The 20,918-nt window shown below is 44.0% G+C and overlaps 3 protein-coding genes across 8 annotated transcripts; all 3 read right to left on the bottom strand.

Moving 5' to 3' along the window:
• Nucleotides 1-55: 55 nt before the first annotated feature.
• LOC147062241 (coagulation factor VII) lies at nucleotides 56-4,033 on the bottom strand. Of its 5 annotated transcripts, none has more exons than XM_085911115.1 (11): nucleotides 3,965-4,033; nucleotides 3,456-3,524; nucleotides 3,210-3,391; nucleotides 3,117-3,141; nucleotides 2,915-3,028; nucleotides 2,550-2,684; nucleotides 2,155-2,447; nucleotides 1,688-1,802; nucleotides 1,134-1,330; nucleotides 658-783; nucleotides 56-404 (listed from the first exon to the last, which is right to left on the bottom strand). In XM_085911115.1, exons 2-11 carry the CDS (start codon nucleotides 3,520-3,522, stop codon nucleotides 162-164), a joined length of 1,497 nt encoding a protein of 498 aa, XP_085767241.1. In that variant the 5' UTR covers nucleotides 3,523-3,524; nucleotides 3,965-4,033; the 3' UTR covers nucleotides 56-161. The 5 variants fall into 5 exon arrangements, with proteins under 5 accessions (XP_085767241.1, XP_085767249.1, XP_085767258.1 ...); XM_085911123.1 differs by having other exon boundaries at nucleotides 3,210-3,388; nucleotides 3,965-4,023; XM_085911147.1 differs by having other exon boundaries at nucleotides 227-376.
• A 335-nt stretch (nucleotides 4,034-4,368) lies between these two features.
• Nucleotides 4,369-9,709, bottom strand: pgm2l1 (phosphoglucomutase 2-like 1). Its single transcript, XM_085909851.1, has 12 exons — nucleotides 9,462-9,709; nucleotides 8,260-8,427; nucleotides 8,074-8,180; nucleotides 7,653-7,737; nucleotides 7,294-7,574; nucleotides 6,469-6,661; nucleotides 6,126-6,404; nucleotides 5,924-6,017; nucleotides 5,732-5,861; nucleotides 5,437-5,626; nucleotides 5,136-5,269; nucleotides 4,369-4,713 (listed from the first exon to the last, which is right to left on the bottom strand). The coding sequence occupies exons 1-12, from the start codon at nucleotides 9,570-9,572 to the stop codon at nucleotides 4,611-4,613; spliced, it is 1,875 nt and encodes a 624-aa protein (XP_085765977.1). The 5' UTR covers nucleotides 9,573-9,709; the 3' UTR covers nucleotides 4,369-4,610.
• A 330-nt stretch (nucleotides 9,710-10,039) lies between these two features.
• Nucleotides 10,040-20,772, bottom strand: ahcyl1 (adenosylhomocysteinase-like 1). Of its 2 annotated transcripts, none has more exons than XM_085909863.1 (17): nucleotides 20,384-20,772; nucleotides 15,999-16,113; nucleotides 15,756-15,899; nucleotides 15,167-15,267; nucleotides 14,994-15,096; nucleotides 14,774-14,868; nucleotides 14,596-14,702; nucleotides 14,221-14,337; nucleotides 14,085-14,148; nucleotides 13,593-13,681; nucleotides 13,294-13,364; nucleotides 12,542-12,636; nucleotides 12,363-12,461; nucleotides 12,211-12,279; nucleotides 11,798-11,876; nucleotides 11,041-11,161; nucleotides 10,040-10,974 (listed from the first exon to the last, which is right to left on the bottom strand). In XM_085909863.1, the coding sequence occupies exons 1-17, from the start codon at nucleotides 20,576-20,578 to the stop codon at nucleotides 10,968-10,970; spliced, it is 1,671 nt and encodes a 556-aa protein (XP_085765989.1). In that variant the 5' UTR covers nucleotides 20,579-20,772; the 3' UTR covers nucleotides 10,040-10,967. The 2 variants fall into 2 exon arrangements, with proteins under 2 accessions (XP_085765989.1, XP_085765997.1); XM_085909871.1 differs by lacking the exon at nucleotides 20,384-20,772 and adding an exon at nucleotides 17,702-18,674.
• Between the last annotated feature and the right edge of the window lie 146 nt (nucleotides 20,773-20,918).

Genomic DNA, 20,918 nt, shown 5'->3' with positions numbered 1-20,918 from the left:
GAAGGGTAATTAAACACGAAAAAGTTTGTCATTAAAATGTTAGAAGATTCAAATGTCTAAAATACTGCAATCTGTATTTCACTGTACACATATTCACAAGCACAACATACACACTTGGCCTGACCCACTTCTTCCATCCAACCAATAAAGGAAAATCATGCTCAATTGTGTGTGGCATTCCGGTCCACCCTGTCCATGGTGATCTTGATCCAGCTGAGGAAATTTCCCAAGCGGGTGAAGACGCCATATTTGCCACTGGTGGCACAGCCCTCACCCCAGCTAACCACACCTGTCAGGAACCAGGTTCCACGGTAGTGGACTACAAAGGGACCACCGCTGTCCCCGCTACACGCATCCAAGCCAGTGTCTACGTAGCCTGCGCAGAACATGTTGTCCGTGATTACCTGTATGGGGTGGTGAAAAGCAGAGATGGGAAATACAAGTCCAGAAAGTAAAAACATTGCCACATTTTGGCTTTAACCACAAGTGCTTCTACGTACAAACTAGCTTGCTTTGTTTATTCTCGTTTGAGTAGAAGCATCTGTGGCTAAACCCAGAATGTGGCAGGGTTTTTACTTTCTGGACCTGATTTTCCTATCTCTGGTTGACAGGCTATCAGCATGCTGCTAACAATGCTAGCACGACGCTAATGCTCACCTGCTTCGTAGAATTTGTGCAGAGATGGTGGTTGACCACCGGAAGCGCCACCTTCCTGAGGAATCGGGAGGATCGGCGCAGGTACTGTGTGGCCCCCCACCCTGTTACCAGGCCCCGATTGTCATCCTGTACAGACACATTCAAATGGCATATTTAAACATGAAAAACTTAATCAAAACATGAAATGAAAGTCCACCCATCCATTCATTCATTCATTTTCTAAGCCCCTTTTCCTCACGAAGGTCCCGGATGTACTGGAGCCGATCCCAGCTATGGGCAGTCGGCGGGGTACACCCCGAAATGGTCACCAGTCCATCGCAGGGCACACATAGACAAAGAACCATTCAAACTCACTTCTACAGACAATTTGGAGTACTCAATCAGCCAACAATGTTTGCCTGTGGAAAACATGCAAACTCCACACAGGAAGGTCAAAATGTGATAACGATGTGGTAAAGTTAAACATGTGCGCCCACCTTTAGCAGGTATTTAGAAAGGTGGGGGTCCGGCAAGCAGGCGGGGATGGCGGTGGGCCCCCTGACAACGGGTCGAGCGAGGTAGAGCAAAGCCACGTCGCTGTCCATAGTGAATTCATGAAAGTAAGGATGAACCACAACTTGCTTGACAGGAATCTTCTGCTCGCCGGGATCACGACGCTGCTTGTCATAGTCGCCTTTACGCAGAACAGCAACATACATAGCTTGAATATAGAAAACCTGTGCTAATTTAAATAGAACTAACTAGTGCCTATTTTTAATATACAGTAGTTAACCAGTGGCTAACACACAGACTAACAATAGCTGATCTGTGGCTAATAAATATCCTAAATACAGTACCTAGCCTGCGGCTAACACATATGTTAAATAATTATGTAACATTGTCAGTACCACATAGCCTGAATTGAGCTAACACTGTGACTAACATATTGCCTCAATAAAAGTAACACATTGACACTATTGAAGACATGTGGGGTCCATCATGGTGTCCGCTTGTGTTAATGCTACATGCTAGGATTAGCGTGTCACATCACCTATGGTGACATGGTGAGCAGTCTGCTGGAAGCAGTGCGCAGCTGAGATCACCCAGCGATCTGACACCAGGGTTCCTCCGCAAAATCCATAGCCATCAGCACGACGGATGAGCACCTGAAGGCAGCACAGGTGGCCATAAGTCACATGCTGTACATCGAAAGTAAGTCTCGAACTTTCTCCCTCCTGAAAATAAAACTCTACCCTTTCTCAAAACAGAACTCTTCCCATACCTGAAACACAAGGTAGGAGTCGAAATACTTTATCTTTTAAAACCGATCTACTTCCTTCCCGGAAATGGAACTCATTGAATTCCGAAATGGAACTGAACTCTTCTCTTCCACTGAATGTAACACTTCCTATACAAACCACATTCTTCCTATAAGCGTAACAGAACTCTTCCCATGAGGGAAATTTAATTCTTTAAATCCTGCAAATGGAACCCTTTCTATCCTCAATATGTCCTTACCTGCCAGGGACTACCTCCCAGTTTCTCCAAGGCTCCTCCCACAATGCGAGGATTGAGACGCTCGTCTGTAAATTCCGTCCAGTTGAAGCCTATGTCTTGATTGTCATCTAAGATGGTGTCCATTTCCATTGTGACATTGGTGTCCTCCAAAATGTCGTCCATTTCAACAGTAAAATTAGCACCATCTAAAATTCCGCCCGTTTCTGCCGTAAAGTTGGTGTCATCTGAGAGGTCCAAGAGGGAGCGACCTCCATGCAACCTTCCTACCTGCTGGCTGCCGCATGGAAAGGCCACTGAGAACATGTAGAAGACAAATCATATTTCATTTTATTGCGTGCCTTTGCATGTGTGTGATTAACAGCGTCACTGACACAGTCACTGATGTGGACCAGTACCTGTCTTTGAACAGCTTTGTCCATCAGACTCCAGCTTGAAACCATCAGCGCATCCACACTGAACACCAGCGCCCTCTGGCAGGTCTGTGCAGTACTGCAGGCAGCCACCATTTCTATAGGTACATGATGACACCTCTACAGGCACACAATACACTTGGACACTTACACACAAGTACATTTGCATATACATAAACATAAATGCACACACACACACACACACACACACACACACACACACACACACACACACACACACACACACACACACACACACACACACACACACACGTATATAAAGAAACAAATGTACACACACAAATAGTGGAAAGAGAAGAGTAGGCAAGGTGAACAATCGCCAGGGTTACCCAATTGGCAGGTGCTGCCGTGGTAACGGGGCGGGCACAGACACAAGAAGTCTTCCCGCTCCAGCGTGCACTTCCCGCCATTGACACACGGATTGGTCGCACATGGATTGAAGTCTGGGGAAGAACAACTTCCTGTTTACTCTGGCGGGGAACTCTTTGATTCCCGTTCACGTCATTGCTTCCTGCGACGAGGTGGACTCACTGGTGTACCGGAACCAAAACTCCAGCTGGCGAGCGAGAGCAGCATATAACAGCATATCACAGCAGTACCCTGAGCAAAGAAAGCAGGCCTCACCGTCTTCTCCTGTGACTGGAAGATCTCGGCGGCCTCCTCCTGGGAGCAACGTTCTTCGTAGCATTCCCGCTCCAGGTCACCGGGAAAAAGCTCCTCCAGTGTGTTGGAATTTGCTCGCCGCCTCCTAGTGACGGCAGCCGAGCGCAGGATCTGTTCGGCAGAGTCTCGTTGCAAGAACACTGCTGCGGGCGAAAAACACCGGTATTAGCATCAACAGGCGCCGAGCGACAACCAAGCGTGGCTCACCTGTGCTCTCCACCAGGACGGCGCTGAGCAGCAGTATTGTGGTTGTCGTGGTGATAGATGTCAACATGTCTGTAAAATAGGGTTAAGATATTTCATGACCGCTCTCAACCTGTTACCTTCAGCCTCACTGCAGTCAGAGATTTTTTTTTGCACTGTACGAGAGGCTGGGATAGATTTTCATTCCCTAAAGGCCTCACAAAAGTTGTGGAGGACAAAGTTCCATCTTAAGTGAGAAGATGACAGTTCTATGCCCCACTGAGCAAAGAGGATGTTTTCTCATATAGACATTAAACCATTAAATCCAAACCTGGATGGCACAACATTATTTAAACTTCAATGGAAAGAAGAGAGAAAGTACTAACAACTATAATACATCTATTTTCTGAACCACATATGTTCGATATTATTTATTTGGTAAAACATTACGTGAAGTAAATTAAGGAGATCAGTCAATGATGAATACTCTCTATGAATACGTATAACACAAGTCAGCATAACGGCAGACCTACCTGGTGCTGAGGACGATGGTTGACAGTTTGCGTTACTTTGGGGTTAAAATGGCGGCTCCGTTGATCTTTGACCACAACTCAAATATTGATGTGCTTGGACGTGACGCCATCTGAATAATTTACTCAAGTGACAAATATTTGAAACAAATCAATTCTTAATATCGTCTGCGTCCCCTTTGAGTTATTTTGACCATCGATTGCAATCAAAAAGACCCAAAATGTTAGTTCTTTTACACTGAAAGTTGACATTTGCTAAAGTTCACTAAAATACACAGTATTGAAATAGGAAAAGTAAAACATTGTGGCAGACCTCAGTACCAGGCCTCTCACATGTTCCTCTCTTCTGCCACAAAATATTTTGCAACCAAATTTGTGCTGTCTACTAAAGCAAAATTACTGACGTAAAACTACAAACATTATTTTAGTCTTTGACTTTAAAGCCAGTTTTATTGCGGAACATGAAATGTTCAAGAACAACCAAAGCAGCAACATTAGAAAAATAAATAAAGCTATCGTCCATCTTTTCAATCTCCTTGCATGTAAACATTCACTTTGGATTTGTCACCTCCACTTCAAGCTTCGCCATTTGATTCTTTAGGTAGTCAATGGAACAGAACAGGAAGTGACATGATGAAGGGGTGTGCGGCTAAACAGCAGGGCGAAGTAATTTGTTTTTTTCAGGCTCCAGGAAGTCATGCAGCAGTGCCTCAGTAGCCTTCTGAAGCTCCACCTCCAGGTTAGACACCTCACTGCAATGCAGTCCACAGAAAGCAATGTCACACTCTGATTAGTCACACGGTCACCGACTGATCCTTTGATATTATTGAACTTGTTAAGCATAGTGATAAATTTCAAGCTGTGCATAATGTTGGAGTGACTTTAAATTGTTTTTCTATTTTGAAATGCGGTGCCATTGTTTTAGGTGCAGTTCAGTTGTATTTAACTTGTATATGTATTCAAGCACATTGATAATGTTCAAACTGCTTCATGTTAATATTAAATATACTTTTGTGGAATGAAACCATCGCCTCATTTTGAATGAAACGACGCTATCGTATTGTAATGTTGAACTATGGTGATATTTGGGGAACCAAGAATTTTTGGATCCAGAATCCGTGTTTAGTTGACACATGAACAATATCAATAAATAAACATATAAGAATCATATGACCTGGTTCCCGGCGTGGCGCACAGTTCAGTGTAAATTTTGATTTTGGGTTCGGTGCCGCTCGTCCTCAGCGTGGCCACGACACCGTTCCCCAGCGTGAATGTGATCATGTGACCACTCCTGCTCACGGGAAGTACCTGAGCCGAGAAAACAGGGAAAGACTAAACGGCAAGTGTGACGACTAGAAGGATGGAGAAAGAGAGAGGAAAGAAAGCAAAAGACATTGGAAGTAGGGAAAAGAAAGTGGACTCAAGAAGGAGAAGGGTTAGACGAGAGGAAAGCAGGGAGTCGGGAGGTGTGCTACCGAACGTCCGTCTTCCCGGCTGCTGTCGTATCCCGTGTTGACGTCTCTCACGTAGACCACGCGTACGCCGCCGCAGGCGTCCGGATACGAGCCGCTACCATCAAAGTTTCTGATGCGAGCAAAGATGCGGCGGATGGTGACGGCGTCGTTGCAGATGACATAAGATGTCCGCGACATGTGATAACCGTACCTGTGCAAAGAAAGTTCACACACACGGCCATTGCATACAGGAATGAGATGCGAGTTCACGCAAGAACTTCATGTGTGTCTACACAGGAAGCAGGTGTGTCCTCACATCTGGTAGATGTTGTGCAGCTGCTGCTGGAGACTGAGCTTCCTGTCATGGAGGTAGGCGGCCATCTCCGCTATCACGACGGCTGTGCTCACGCCGTCCTTCTCAGGAATCAGACTGCCGCACAGGAAGCCTGCGTGCATGGCATAGATCAGGGCGGCATGATGACTGCGGCGGAACGGCGTTGGCGAATACCAATCGACTCCTCGAAGGCGAACAAGACGGTCTTTCCCTCTGCTGTGAGCTCCTGAATTCTGTTCCCGATCCACTTGAAGCCGGGAAGCGTTTCCTATTGACAAAAAAAAAAGAGAGCAAAGATTTGACTCGTTTCTTTTTATGTTATTCCTGTATTTTTAAATCGCTTAAAATAGTGTATGTGGTCATCGTGGCATCAGACCTCCACGTGGAATCCTTCTTGGCGGGCGAGTGCGTGGAGGATCCTGGAGGAGACGGCGGTGGTGAGCATGTAGACATCCCGTAGGTCGGCACCGTCGCCACACGTGCTCTTCCACGACGACAACATCCACCACCCGAGCAAGGCCGCCAGCTCGTTTCCCGAGAAAACCTTCCACTCACCGCTGTCGCTTAGCTCCGCCACCGCTAGACGATCGGCATCTGGATCGGTGGCCAGGACCACCGAGGCGTTCTCGTGTTCAGCCAGACGAAAAGACAGCTCCTGGAAATGAAAAGGGAAGAAGAAGAAGAGGAGGAAGAAAAGGAAGACAAAGTTGGTGTCTTACCAAGACGGAGTGACCCTCCTCGGGGTTGGGAACGTGCACAGTTGGAAATTGAGGATCGGGGTCTTTCTGCTCGGGGACTGCAATGGGCGGCGAATGGAACCCGAAGGTGGCAAAGGCTCGTTGTACGAAGTCGTGTGCAACTCCGTGGAAAGATGAGTGCACAAACTTGAGGGGACATCTGGAATTCACCTCCCTGCATGCATGTGCATGACACTTGACATCATCCCCTCACACAGCAACATAATAGGCCGTGAATATTTTCGCAACGACACCGATGTGCTATTCCCTTAGCAACACAGACTGCTGTGAATGTCATGTTGCTATGGCAACAACTGTGAATGTGCTGTTTTCATAGCAACGCGGGCTGCACTGCAATCAACCTGCTCTATCCGTGTGCCCTTTCCATGGCAACAACTACCGTTTCCATGGTTACACGTGTCGAGCTGTATATGTGCTGTTGCAATGGCTATGACAGTAAATGTGTCTATCAACAACAGTAAATGTGGTTTCCTTGGCGACACACAACACAAAAATACGTAGTTGTGATTGCAACATACAACAGTAAATTTGCTGTTTCCATGGCAACAAAGTAAACGCACTTCTGTTGCAACACGTACCACAGTAAATGTGCTGTTTTCAAAGCAACAACCATAAATACGGTTTGCATCGTGACACATACACTTTTGAATGAGATGTTATGACAACAGAAGTGAGATTTCCATGGCAACACACACAGTGTGACATCACCTTGGCAACAACAGTAGAGCAACATTAATTTCCATAAGAACAACAATAAATGTGCCTTTCCTTAACAAGCCCTCTCACCTGTGCCAGCAAAGGTTAGCGACGGCGCACATGAAGGCGGCGTCCACGTGCCTCAGCGGGTCACTCCTCAGCGGGCTGCGCTGTGCCAACGTGACGTCCCAGCAGGCAACACTCCAGGGCTCCTGATGCTCTTTCATGCTCGCCAGGATGGCGGTGTCGTGAGGCGCCGTCACCTGAGCACCGTTAGACCAGTACACCTTGTAGCCATTGTCTTCTTTGGGATTGTGAGACGCAGTGATCATCACGCCCGCCGCCGCGCCCAACTCCTTGACGGCAAAGGGCTGCAATACGTAACACGTTGTCATGCATACACACATCAACCCTGCCACAAAAAAAAAATCGATGTCACGTCTGCTTACCACATATGGCGTTGGCACATAGCTAGAGAAGAGATGCACCCTGACCTCTCTGCTTAGCATCACGGCCGCCGTCAGTGACGCCAACCTAAAAATGACACGCACGTGCGCCGACACCTCAATGGTAACATGGCGACAGGCAGCTGCGTGTGGGTGGTTGGCAGTTGTTCCACACCCGGTGTGAGTTCGGCATGACAATACTGTTTCTATGGCAACATTAAGCAGTAACTGTTGCTTCCCTAGCACTATGCCACAGTGAAAGTGATATTTCCATGGCAACACAAACTTGTCGCTTCCATGCCTAAACCAGTAAAAAAGCTGTTCCCATGACAAACAGTGTATGCTATTTTATGTCTGTAAGGCGACCTTGAGTGCCTTGAAAGGCGCCTTACAAATAAAATGGATTATTATTCGTTGTAATCACCATTGACTGCTGCAGCCGATCTCCGGCTGCCCCCTGGTGTCAAAGCCCACCACTACGCCTCTGCGCTCTGCATCTGGAACACACTTGAGCAGGTAGGCACACAACCCCTGCAACACAAACACATGAACATAAACACAAACAAAAAAAAACATACATATTGCATACTATATAGACAAACATATTGACCTGTGTGGACTGGATGACGGTGAGGTCGTTAATGCGGTTAAACCCTGCTCCCATTGGCGCTCTCAGTCCAGCTGTGCCAAAAGTCAATGTGGAGCAGAACCGGCGCTGCAGCTCAGATACGCTGACCGATCCGAGCAAGGCAACCGCCTGCGCCCGAGTCCTTTCGTTCTGACAAACACAAATGCATACACAAATACATGCGGTTTACATGTTTGCCATGGCTGAATTCCTTTTGTCACTTAACTCAACCCAAAACGCGGCACTTAGGGAACCTGTGCTTTCCTTGTTTGGTTGAAATATGAAAATATTTACAAAAACTACTACACAGTACACGCTTCTTTAAATGTGTGTGTGTGTGTGTGTGTGTGTGTGTGTGTGTGTGTGTGTGTGTGTGTGTGTGTGTGTGTGTGTGTGTGTGTGTGTGTGTGTGCGTGCGTGCGTGTGTGCGTGTGTGTGCGTGTGCGTGTGTGTGTGTGTGTGTACATCGTCATGTTACCCGTGTGCATTTGTAACACGATATGACTTGTCTGCATGTGATCAGGTTGCTTCTGTGTAAAAGTGTGTATGTGTCGTCATCATGTTCACTATATTTGTGTGGGAGAGGTCGTGTAGTGTCTATGAGCGTGTTTGTGTGTGTGTGTGTGTGTGTGTGGGGGGGGGGGGGGGGGGGGGTGTCATACGTGAGTGTGTGTGGTGTCAAGTAACAGATGAGGCCACAGTTGACATTTACACTAAAGGTCGTCAGAGTTCACATCATTTATTTTATGACGTTTGACTTGATTTCCGGGAACTTTCCAGAAGGTTCTTGTGCGTTCCAAGAAAAAAAAAAAAAAAAAATCTCGAATTTTCCACATGAAAGGTTTGCACAGCACACCTTCATTTCATAAGTCGCTATGACAAACGTTCATTTCTCATATGCGTCCATTTTGACGCACTGGTTTAATCAATGTCATTAAAAATAATCATACTTTGTTATTGTGCACGTTCAGGTAAGTGATTCGGCTTTAAAGCGATTTACTTTACAGACGCTGAAGGAGCACGTGACAACTTTCTCCTCGCCTTTTTGTTTTTGTCAACAATGCAGCACACGTGACTCGTGAAGCTTGTCAGTGGAGCGAAAGGAGCAGTCAGTCAAACTGTACTGGGCGAACACTGTGATTGACAGGATGATTTGTTTTTATTTGGTTTTGGTCAAAGCTCACCTTGTCCCAGCGCATCCAGCGCCGCAGCGCCTCGTCCACCTTCTCATCTCCGCTACTCGGTGGCCTCTGCTTGGCCTCCGCGGCTCCGTTGTCCCCCTCAGCGTCGCCCATGCTGACTCGAAACTGCCATCGTGACGACGATATCGTGGTATTGCTGCTAATGCTATTGCTAAGGCTGAAGGGGACTGATGAGCCCCGTCACAAAAAAAAGTTGGGCAGGCAAGTCTTTTTATGTCAGCGCTGCTTCCGGTTGTCTTTCAAAACAAAAAAATAGTCATAGCTATGGCTTTCAAAGTAAGAGAAAACTAGAAACGTTTGGCTTGAACATCATTTAATATTTTCAAGTCCCTGCAGTTTTAAGATGTTAAAAGTAATGGTTGTGAAACAGCCAAATGCTTAAATATTACTAATGAGTTATTCCAGGATAAGTCAAGTGCAAGCATCAACTTTAAATAGTTACAGTACTTCTTCTATTTTTTGGACCGACAGTACTCAATGTTTATTAAAGGGAGAATATTTATTTAGCAATGGTGTTTATGTACTCCTTGTTTAAAATAAACATTCAATCACTCAAAATCTCTATTTTTATGCAGCTTTATTTGAAGATGCGCTCGCCTCTGCCGACAAGAGATTGAGATTATTGCTGACTGAATGCACGTTGACAACAAACAAAGACAATTATGTTAGACACAAAACATGCTATCTCAGATTACGTTACAAAGGACAAATCAATGTTTTCAACGGGTCGATTCAAACATAGACATGGTAGCGATTCAGACAGAGTTAACATGATCAGCGAATGACTAGCAAATTCATTTAGGAAATAGCAAAAAAAAAAAAAAAATGTAGATGTGACCTACAGGCTAGGATACTAGCATCATATAGAAATAAAAACATTGCCACATGCAAAAAGCCTTCAAATTTAATTTAAAACCTGATGATGGAGGTTTGATTCCCAGTTTATTTATTTAGATGTAGCTCTTCCTAGAGGATAAAGCATATATGCCTGTAATTGTTGTGATTTAGTTTGTCCATATAGGTTTCTCCACCATTTGTTTTCCAATATCCGTTGCTTCCATATTTATAGCACTGCAACTATTGATGCTATTCATTAGCCTGTCTATTCCATTATGTATAAACATTAAGCTTGCGGTTGTTCCTAGAGTAAAATGTTCTGGATTTATTGAGGACCGATCTGGAACAGTTGTTCCAAATCAATTTGCTGCTTTAAATAAAGGGGATTAAAATAGTACCTTTGAGGTCATGTATTCATATAGAATAAATAAGTAAAACGCCATAGCTGCAAATAGTTCATGCAATTAAGCTTTGGTTTACATATTTGACAAGACAATAAACATGCTGGCTGATTATACAATTTGTTTTTAAAGCTATGCCTGATGTACTATTTAGGATACATAAGTACAATAAGTCATCCATTTGGTAGCAATTCTTCAAATAAAATAGATATCTCTGTTCATTTCAGCCAAACAGCAGCAGACCTTCCCATTAATACCTGAAGACAAAATATAGTGTAAGATCAAACCAGCACCACATACTGTAGGGTACAATATAGTGGTACCTGTAATAGTTGGGCTTGAAGGGGCCGTTCTTGTTGAGGCCCATATACTTGGCCTGCTCGTCAGAGAGCTCTGTGAGATGAGCATCAAAGTTGGGAAGATGCAAACTGGCCACGTACTCGTCTGCAGGGATAGAGGAACATGGTCACAGTGGGGGAAATGCCTAATCGTCAAATCCAATTTCACTCGATTTGTATAAAAACTATGATTTGTTTACATGGCCTCCTTTATCTTGACTTTTGCGTTCACGGCATGTACTTTTTATGACAGCAGTCGTTTAAAATGACATTGTTTTGTGCACCAAGCGCCAACTCCTTCACTGTTCCTTGTCAGGAATCCGCAATATACAGATAAGTGGTTAGTATAAATGGAAGTGATCTATAGTGATTTACAGTGATGACTTAAATAAACCCAAAACATACAGGATAGGAATGTGTAGATTAACGTTATTATTAGGCCAAATCCTCTTGGCCCACCGTGCAGGAAATGAGAATGGTGCTGCTATTATTAGGACCACTGTTGTCATGTTTGCTTGTCCTTTTGGAAAAATAGAAGAATCGGAAAGTCGGAAAGTCTTGCTTGCTACCCGGGATTGGTTAAATTAGCACGTGCATGTCAAATAAATGCACAATTCCCCAAATAAAACAACTGAATATTTTACGTTTACTGTGACTTTGTGGTCACTGTGACGGCCGCTCTGTGACTGTTGTATGGGGGTACACCGTGTTCTGCTTTGTCAAGTGGAGAGTGGATCTTTACCCATTTTCTTGGGCAGGAGATACACATCCTGCTTGTAACGTCCCTCTGGAGCGTTGAACAGCTCAATTAAGGCCAGAGCCTGCAAGCAAACAAATCACAGGTGAGAGCGAGCGACAGAGAGAGAGAGACAGAGAGGGAGAGAGAGGGAGAGTGCTCATAAGGTGTTGTGTAGGGAACCTGAGACATGACATCCGGGAAAAAAAATGACTAGCCCCAGTAATGTAACTATACAGGGAAGCCTGGCTTCTATTTTGTGTCATTTATAAAAGTGCTTACAGTACAAAACATCATATGAGCATCAATGATGCACATTTTCACGTTTCGCAGCAGGGCACCGTCCTTGTTGCTGTAACATGGACTTAAATGTTAATTGTATGCACACTTGAAAGCACAGCGGGCGCTCCGGGACGGACCTGAGTGGTCGCGGTGATGGACAACACAAAGGTGGGCACTGTGGAGCAGCTCAGATTAAGCAGGCGACCCTAAGAGAGAACACAAACAAACACAAGATGGCCACGATGAGTAGTGCAATCATTCAAAAGCAGTTTCGCCTATGGTCTGTCACCTCAGCCAGCAGAACAACTCTCTTCCCATCAGGCCAGATAATGTGGTCCACCTGCGAGCGGACCCTCTCCCATGTCAGTTCGTGGCTACGTAGACTGGCCTGCGTGATCGGAGACAATCAGAGTCAGCGAGGAGGTCTTCAACAAGATGACGCAGGAGAGACATGTCATCGTTTGTTACCACGTCAATCTCCGTGTTGGAGTGGCCCATGTTGCACACCACGCAGCCGTTCTTCATGCGATCCAGTTGCTCTCTGGTGACAACGTTCTTGTTGCCTTTGGGACCAAACATTTCATCATAGATTTGGATTTTTCATTCATTTTTGTTTCATTTTGACATTGTTTTTTTTTTTAAATTCAGTTGGTTTTAAATAGTTTTCTGAGTTGGTTTGTTAGTTTTTGGTTTGGAGTGCAAGATGTAAAAAAACGAAATATCCCGCAATGAAGGAAAGTAAACTACACTTCCCAAACAAGTGTTTAATCTTCTGTACAGTCAGTAATGCTACATTCAGACCTAACATGAAATATTGCGTCAGCCCACATTTTTTTCACAGGGCATCCAAACTGAAGTTGCTTCACGCGGAGAAGAGTGGTAAACCATTTGTTAAAGCATTCTCATTTTTATTTTACTTGATTAACAAAAATCTTTTTTTTCCACTTTTAGTTTAATTTGCGTTCCCTATAATAAATAACTTGAGTGACCAGTCCATTACGTGACATGACAAACCACTCCCCAACGAAAGGTTGTGGGTATTAAAAAAAAATGACTGAAAAATGGATCAGGTTTAGGAAATAAAACCAACAAATTTTACAGACTGAACTCAAAGTATACCACAAAATCAGTACAGGTTAAAATGAGACTACCACAAAATACAAAGATGGTAGAATAGTGACCAAGAAATGTCAATTTTTTTTCTTCTTCTGCTATCTTACCAGTGCAAGTGATGACCACATCCATTTGCCGGATCACCTCGCTCAGTTTGACCACTCTGAAGCCGTCCATGCTGATTGGGTGTGATTACACAAACATTTTCAACAACTTGAAAAAAATCTCAGTAATTCCAGGACTTATGAGTGGCTTACACTAAGAGCATGGCTTTGAACGCAAAGCAGCTAATTTACAAAAGCACAGCAAGTGTAAGCAAAATAGCAACTTTTCCGAGCTCTTATGAAACTACTTCTCAATAAAGTAAAAGTAACTTTAATTGACGTGAAAAATAATCAGGACTCACCACGCCTGCAGGGCGCAGATAGGGTCGATCTCAGTGATGCACACGATTGCTCCGAGTGCTTTCAGAGCTGTGCAGCAGCCTTTGCCCACCTACATCATATACAGGAGCATCTCAAGACATTTGATATGGTGGAAAACTTTTCAGTAGTTGAATTCAAAAAGTGAAATTCAATGACAGGGTTGCTTTGGTGCCATCTGGTGGCATCTTAGTGACACGCACGTATGTCGCAGTTAGTTGCCGATCCTCATTCAGACATATGTGCTTTGCCGCACTTTTATATAATCTAAAGACAAAGCATTTAAAGGAGGTGTCATTTCTAGACTCTTGTAATTTCAGCTTGGTCTCCATTCCCCTCGAATAGTGTTCACTGTACTGAATTTTATTTTTGTTTTAACAAGTGAAAGTCATTATCATTCAAATTAAAAGAACTTTAGTAATATACAGAGATGCATCGGTAAAACACATCATAATCATTTCCTATTGCTAAATCACCTCTCCATAACCGCACACCACCACTTGTTTGCCACCAAACATGATGTCCGTGGTTCTCTTCAAGCTGGCAAAAAAATAAAAAAAGAGTGAATTACAATGGATTTATTAGACAGACAGATGCTCCATTCACACTCACCCGTCCAGGATGGATTCACGGCAGCAGTAGAGGTTGTCAAACTTCTGCTTGGTGACCGAGTCATTCACGTTCATGGCCGGGACACACAGCTTCCCGGCTTTGGATAGTTGGTAGAGTCTGCAACGTGGCCACACAATGAAAAATCTACAGCAGTGCTTCTCCTTCCAAATGTTGTCACCCTATGAGCCCCATCTTCCTAGAAGTCACGACCCATACATTATACATTTTTAAATGCAAGCGATAGCCATTTCAAAGGTTCGCTTTGCTGTCGTTCACAAGTAATGGGAATAAACGACAAGTGGTCTGACATGATCGTGCCAAGTGGCGACCTTCACAACAGGTGTTTGAGCCATAGATGTTCACTTCTATTCTCACCGATGAACACCGGTGACGCTCTCCTCGACGATGCCCCGCACTTTCTTGAACACGCTGGGATACTTCTTGTAAACCCAGTGTGTCAAGTCTCCGCCATCATCCAAAATCTGGAAAATAACAATGAGACTTGAAGGTCTCCTTGCTGCACCAAGCCACGCCACACCATACCATACGGTACCATATTGGCTTGCCAGCCCTCCATGTTGACACAGCGGTCGATGCACCACCAGAAATCATCCTCGGTCTCACCCTTCCAGGCAAACACGGGCACTCCTGCAGGAGGTGAAATGCCAAGAAAATATGAACAGGTTAAATCAAAACTACCCCCCCCACAATCTAATTATCGTAAGTGTGGGTTCATTTCCGATGGGGTCCGGGAACGTCTGCGGGTGCCTCACCTGTCTCGGCCAGAGCAGCAGCCACCTCGTTCTGAGTGGAGTAGATGTTGCAGGCGGTCCAGCGACACTGAGCCCCCAGAGCCACCAGGGTCTCGATCAGCACCTGACAGGCCATCACGATAAACAAAATTACAAACACACTGGCAAAGATGGCGAGAAAGTCAGCGACCTACCGCCGTCTGAGCCGTGATGTGGGTACAGCCCACCACTTTGGCCCCCGCTAGAGGCTTCTCACCCTGCGCTCTCTTCCTCAGGGAAATGAGGGCCGACATATCTAGAGGAAGCAAAAATATGGATTGGATGCCAGTCATGATGTGAGTTAAGGTGGACATTTTTCCATGTTATGTATGTACTATGTTTGTTTCAATTTAAAACAAAGATAAAAATATGTTAATGGGCCCAAGAATTAAAAAAATATCGAACAAATTAAAAAATACAGAATTACAGCCAGAACATTTGTTTTAAGATACTTTGGCAAGTAGTATTTGTTAAATTTTAATACTGAAAGAAAAATCTGCCCCCCCCAGTCCCTAATTTTGAAGCTAATACATCAGCTGATTCATCTTAACATGCACATTTTTGGAATGTGGAAGGAATCAAAGTACCCCGTGGAAAACAAAATACAAAGGGCACACAGGAAAGCCAGAAACAACATTCAAAGCAATCTTGACGAAAATGAGCTCATCACTCCACCAGCACATGTTTAAATGGATCATGTTCTTTTCAATGATATTAGTCATTTACAATAATTGCCAAAAGTACCTTGTTCGGCAATTTCAATCTCACGGCGGCCAAATTCGGCCTGTTTGATGTTCTTCACGCAGAAGTCGCTGCTGCCCTGAGTGTTGACCTGAGCTTTGTCTCTTGGGGAGGTTTCATCATCAGAGCTGTCAGTGTAGGACGCAGCTGGCCAAAGAAGAAAACAAGAAGTGGCCGGGTCATAAATAGCACATACCTTAACACTACAGATATGAAAGATGCAAAGTTGATAAATTGAAACGTTACCTGAGCTGTAGCTGTCTGTGGACGACTGCGAGATGGAGCGAGAGAGGGAACGGCGGCCAGCTTTGGTCGGGTATTTACTGAACTCCTGTTTATCCTCTGCATTGGCAAACTGGATCTACAGGGGAGAGAGAGAAAAAAAAAAAAACACAACAAAATTGCCAATTTACTTTTTCACAATAGACTCCAATGTTCTCCAAGAAGTTTTGTTCATAGTCAGTCATAGAGTGTCAGTTCCATGTCCTGTTTTTCTTCTCACAGCTATTGAGAAACATCACTTTGTCTTGAAAGTGAACCAAAAAGCAGTATTACTGCAAATGAATACAAACCTCCAGATTGTTTGTTGAGCCTTTTAATTCTTAAAACATTTGCAAGGATAAGCCTGTTTCGCTTGCGGACATATCCAGAGGACTTGAGCGATGACTTTCTTCAACTCTTTTCATTCACTGTGGAATGCTGTCAAATTTCCTCCTTATTTTTGATGTCCATAGAATGTGTTTGCACTAAAAACCAACATGCAGGTCAGTGGAGTTGACACAACACGCATAAATCCGGGAGCGCATCGGTGACAAGGGTTTCTACTTTGACAAACTCTATCAAGAAAATGGGACCCAATTCTGAGTTCTAGCAGTAGTTCTCACTAGAAAGTAGAAAAAAACAAAAAAAGCTTTTGAGCCCCATTGACAAGGAAGTGGGTGGATGTATCTGTCAGAACAGGACACATCAAAAAGTCTTGAGGACACGGATGTCTACCATTTTGGTTTGAAGGAGCCATTTTGGGTGAATTTTCATATTTTGATAGACTCCAACTGGGGGACTTAATAAGTGGAAACAGTCCATATATCCCACTGAGCAGGTGAGATTTGTAACTTCAACTGAAATTGTTTTTGTAACGCTTGATCCTAACTGTAAATGAAGAATTTCTGCCCGAGATGAGCTGACAGTGGTGGAGAAACATCCCCCTCAATCCCAAAGTCAAGAGGTAAGCACAAATTTCCTTCATGCTTTTAGTAATGTCCTTCAACTTCAAGATTGCTAATTGTTTTTGCCACTCGTATGTACTTTACATCTTGCACACTAAAGCTAAAAGCACTGAGTTGGCAGAGATAAATAAGTAGCCGTGCAACAAAGAACAAACAAATGTAAATGCAAGTCGGTAATGTGGAAAATGTCTCGTCTATGTGTGTGTGTGTGTTTGTGTGAAAAAGTGTTTTTAGGATAATGTACATATTTCCATGTCTAATGGATTCAGCAGCAAATGTACATGATGTCCACCTGAATTGCACAATGTTCATCCATTTTTGGTAAATGTTAAAATTGTAAATAATTAGTTACTTGGAAAGACATTGTTTTTGCTATCATAATTGCTTTTCCAGAATTTATGTTTGTTTAACGAGAGGAAAGTATCATTTATATATTTTAGTTGTCATATAAGCAAATAAATATTGGTGTCAAAGTTGAATTTGAAAGAAATATTTTCACAAAACTCTCAGTTTTTCCCCAGAAACAAGACTTTCAGTTCAATTTAGCAATATTCTGCTGCCTCAAGAATGACAAATGGTCGAAATATATATTTCTGATGAAAGAAGAGAGCCTAATTGATCTTTTGCCAGCTTCCCTGTTTATGTTTTGATCTGCCAGAATTGTGATCTGCGTCTTGGGTCTGAAATGTGTTTGATGAATTTGGGTTGTTAGCAGTCACTCACCCTTTCTCTGTGCGCCATCACTGCCTGTTCCCTGCCTCTGCGTCCTCCGTGTGACATTTCAACACCTGGTGGAGCCAGTGATACTAACTCGAGGAAAAACCCTCCCAAAAAAGCCGGGTGGGAGGCACCCTTCACCTGTCATCCTTATTTCCAATGGCCAAGGGAAAGAGGCGGACACAGGAAGAGATGGAAATCAAGACAGCAATGGTGAGAAAGAGGGAAGGAATGAGCCAGCGAGAGTGAGGGAGGGAAAGAGAGCATTTTGTCACCCTTGTTTCCTTTTTTGTTCTTTCATTTCTTTTTTCATTCATCCCTTCCACGCTTCCTTATTGGATCAATTTGTTCCTTTTTTTTTCCTTCACCTCTTACTCTTTTCATCCCTTTCGTTTTGACTTTATTCCTTCCCCGTCCTTTCTAATTCCCCATTTATTTCCTTGTTTCTTTTGTCTCCTCTTTTCCTGATTTCCTACTTTCTGTTGCCCTTTTTTCCACCTTCCTCTGTCCCCTTGTTTCATTCATTTTGTCTTGCTCGTCTGTTTCCTTCCTTCTTCCCATTCCATCTTCCTTCTTTATTTCCTTCTCCTTCTCTTCTTTAATTCATTACTTTTGCTTAAAAAAAATAAAAGCATCTATGTGTCAGTCAGGAAATCATCGAAATTGGCCGCATAATGTGTATGACCGCAATTTATTGACTTGGCGCTTGTATTTCTAAAACAACTAAGCGGTGGCTGACAACTTCAAACTAAAGAAAAACTCACTCTTCACTACTGCGCAAGTGGCTGACTTAAACTGGCTCGGCTCGGTCCTTCTGTCGGGCCCGTGTTAGCGACTTACTGACCCAGATGTCATCCGACAGACGCTCTTACATCAACACATTGGCCATTTGTCCATGTCTTCAAATAAAAGCCTTGACGCTATTGAGTCACCATGCACAAAACAGCACCTGATGATACGACACAAGCATATCCGAACTTGTAATCGGCATAAAATCGAAAATAGGGAGGAGTATTTGGGTTTCTTGCATTATTAGTACTGGTACTAGACTGTAATCATTTATTGCAAATTATTTTGTATTCCTCCAAGCAGTAACTTGGAGACCCATGAGGGTCCGAGGACCCCAGTTTGGGAACCATTAGGATAACACGTTCTGCTCACCTGCCAGGCAATAAGAACAACGTGTGGACTGAGTTCCGATAGAAAAACATATTGGATGTTAGGAATGCTGCAGAGAGCTTATGACAACAAAGCATTTTGTTATGAATACACACCAGAGGCTCAAGTCCAACTGAACCGGCACCCGCTGCCTGGAGAAAAACAGTGAACGTGCGAGTACATATGCTTCAAGGGGACTTATTTGACTATTTTTGTATATTTCAAGGCCTATCCACAAAAAGTTTTCTGATACCGACCGGGTACCGTAAAGCCAACAGCAATGAAACTGGGTGTGTTTTTAACCAATGTTTTAATCAAGTTGTCCAACTTTGTGGTGTGTGTGAGAGAGAGAGAGAGAGAGAGAGAGAGAGAGAGAGAGAGAGAGAGAGAGAGAGAGAGAGAGAGAGAGAGAGAGAGAGAGAGAGAGAGAGAGAGAGAGAGAGAGAGAGAGTCAGTGACCTTCTGTCTTCATCTCATGGAGCCGTTACACAACATACCCTGCTTTGAATGAGAATATTTGTTCATGCACCATCAATTGAAAACCCTACTGTTAATACCGCAGCTCAAATTGACTTGTTAATATTTAGAAAAAAGATCTGCTGGCCTCATCTTTTTTTCTCCATTTCTTATTTGTTCCTATATTTATTTTTTAGTTTTTTTTTTTATTTGTGTAAATTTTGATTTGAGTTGTCATCTTGCCACACATTTCAGTTGTAAAAAGTCGTATAAGTCCAATAAACCACTGTTTAGACAGAACAGTGAATGGTCGGTGACGCCGCATCATTATGTCGCTCGCGAAAGCAAATTGCGTGTATCGACGTAATGTTTCTTGCTACAATATAATTAAATTATTGTGATCTAATTTATGATTTACCGACTTATGTTTACACCACGTTTGTTTGGTAGAATTTTGAAAATTGTTTAGTGCATCACATTTATGTATCATAAATTTAATCACAATACAGATTAATTTATTCATCCTTTCAAATTAATGAATAGTTCATGTCTTTATTTCACCAGAAACATAAGCAAAAAAAAAAAAGTATTGTATATAGATATAGAGTAATGTCCGAATGTATATAGAGTAATTTATTGCTTGTGTTTGTTAAAAAATAGAGAGATGAGAAGAACCTGAAAAATAATATTTGCATATTAATCGCAATCAAGGTGGAAAAAAGATTATTTTTCAAATAAAATCGTTCAGTCCTCACCAAAAAGACAAACAAGCCTTGCTACTCACGGTCACACTTCTGAACAAGGTGTTCTTTAATGAAGCTAACAGGCTAACGCGTTTTTTGAACAGTGGGAGGAAAAGCCCCACGTAGGGAGAACACGCAAACCCAAACCCCCAGCCCCAAACGTTCCACGGGTTCCTCGTAGCTCCCCCATATGATGTTATCATCATATAACTCTACTGCGGCAGTATCAACCGGGCCAGGATACGGTCTGCCCCCCTCATGATGCGGCGGCGGCGGCGCCCCCTCCTCCCTGGCTGGCTGGCTGACTGATGTCAGGTCGCAGCGTCCTTACCTTTTTGACGGACTTGAGTGTAGGGACGGCTGTGAAGGCGGCAGAGGGCATCTCCCCGACGTTCATGTTCACGTCGCTGCTGTTCTTGCTCACAGTCAAGGCCGAGTATTTCTCCGCCACGTTCTCGGTCTCCTTGACGTACTTGGTGCCTTGTTTGACCTCCACCATTCCGTCGGACGCCGTCGAGTCGCTCATCTCATCTGCCGAGTAAGGTGTCCCGTTTCGGGGCGCAGGGGGGCTGAGTTGACGAGGTTACCCAAAAAGGAGGAAGAAGCGCGGTCGTGCGGGCCCAGCTGAAAATAACAATTTCACTTTGTAGGTTAATATTAAGCTGTTTTGTGTCTTAGCGACTTTGTTTGATGACACTTCCTCGGTTCTAGTGGAGGCTGCGATCGCATCGGTGCGCAGGCAGGATGATCTCCGCGGGAAGGAAGAGGGGGGGGGGGGGGGGGGGCGGATGCGAGTGGGTCACCTGAGCTCTCGGCACGGGATGGGTGGGGGTGTTAGGCTCCATTGGCTCTGCGGAGGAAAGCGG

Source organism: Syngnathus leptorhynchus, chromosome 1, assembly GCF_054491065.1.
Source record: "Syngnathus leptorhynchus isolate UIUO chromosome 1, UIUO_Slep, whole genome shotgun sequence".
NCBI lineage: Eukaryota > Metazoa > Chordata > Actinopteri > Syngnathiformes > Syngnathidae > Syngnathus > Syngnathus leptorhynchus.
The sequence above is the reverse complement of the archived record's forward strand: the minus strand, read 5'-3'. Positions and strand labels throughout refer to the sequence as shown.

Coding starts and splice junctions, on each gene's coding strand:
- LOC147062241 (XM_085911115.1), bottom strand. CDS start 3,522: ATGTTGACATCTATCACCACGACAACCACAATACTGCTGCTCAGCGCC. Junction 2,685..2,914: donor CGGCAGCACCTGCCAATTGG/GTAACCCTGGCG, acceptor GTGTGCCTGTAG/AGGTGTCATCATGTACCTAT. Junction 1,331..1,687: donor TGCTCACCATGTCACCATAG/GTGATGTGACAC, acceptor TTCTGCGTAAAG/GCGACTATGACAAGCAGCGT.
- pgm2l1 (XM_085909851.1), bottom strand. CDS start 9,572: ATGGGCGACGCTGAGGGGGACAACGGAGCCGCGGAGGCCAAGCAGAGG. Junction 8,428..9,461: donor GCTGGATGCGCTGGGACAAG/GTGAGCTTTGAC, acceptor TGTGTTTGTCAG/AACGAAAGGACTCGGGCGCA. Junction 4,714..5,135: donor TGCGCCACGCCGGGAACCAG/GTCATATGATTC, acceptor ACTGCATTGCAG/TGAGGTGTCTAACCTGGAGG.
- ahcyl1 (XM_085909863.1), bottom strand. CDS start 20,578: ATGAGCGACTCGACGGCGTCCGACGGAATGGTGGAGGTCAAACAAGGC. Junction 15,097..15,166: donor ACATCACGGCTCAGACGGCG/GTAGGTCGCTGA, acceptor ATGGCCTGTCAG/GTGCTGATCGAGACCCTGGT. Junction 11,162..11,797: donor TCTCCTGCCCAAGAAAATGG/GTAAAGATCCAC, acceptor CTATCCCTGCAG/ACGAGTACGTGGCCAGTTTG.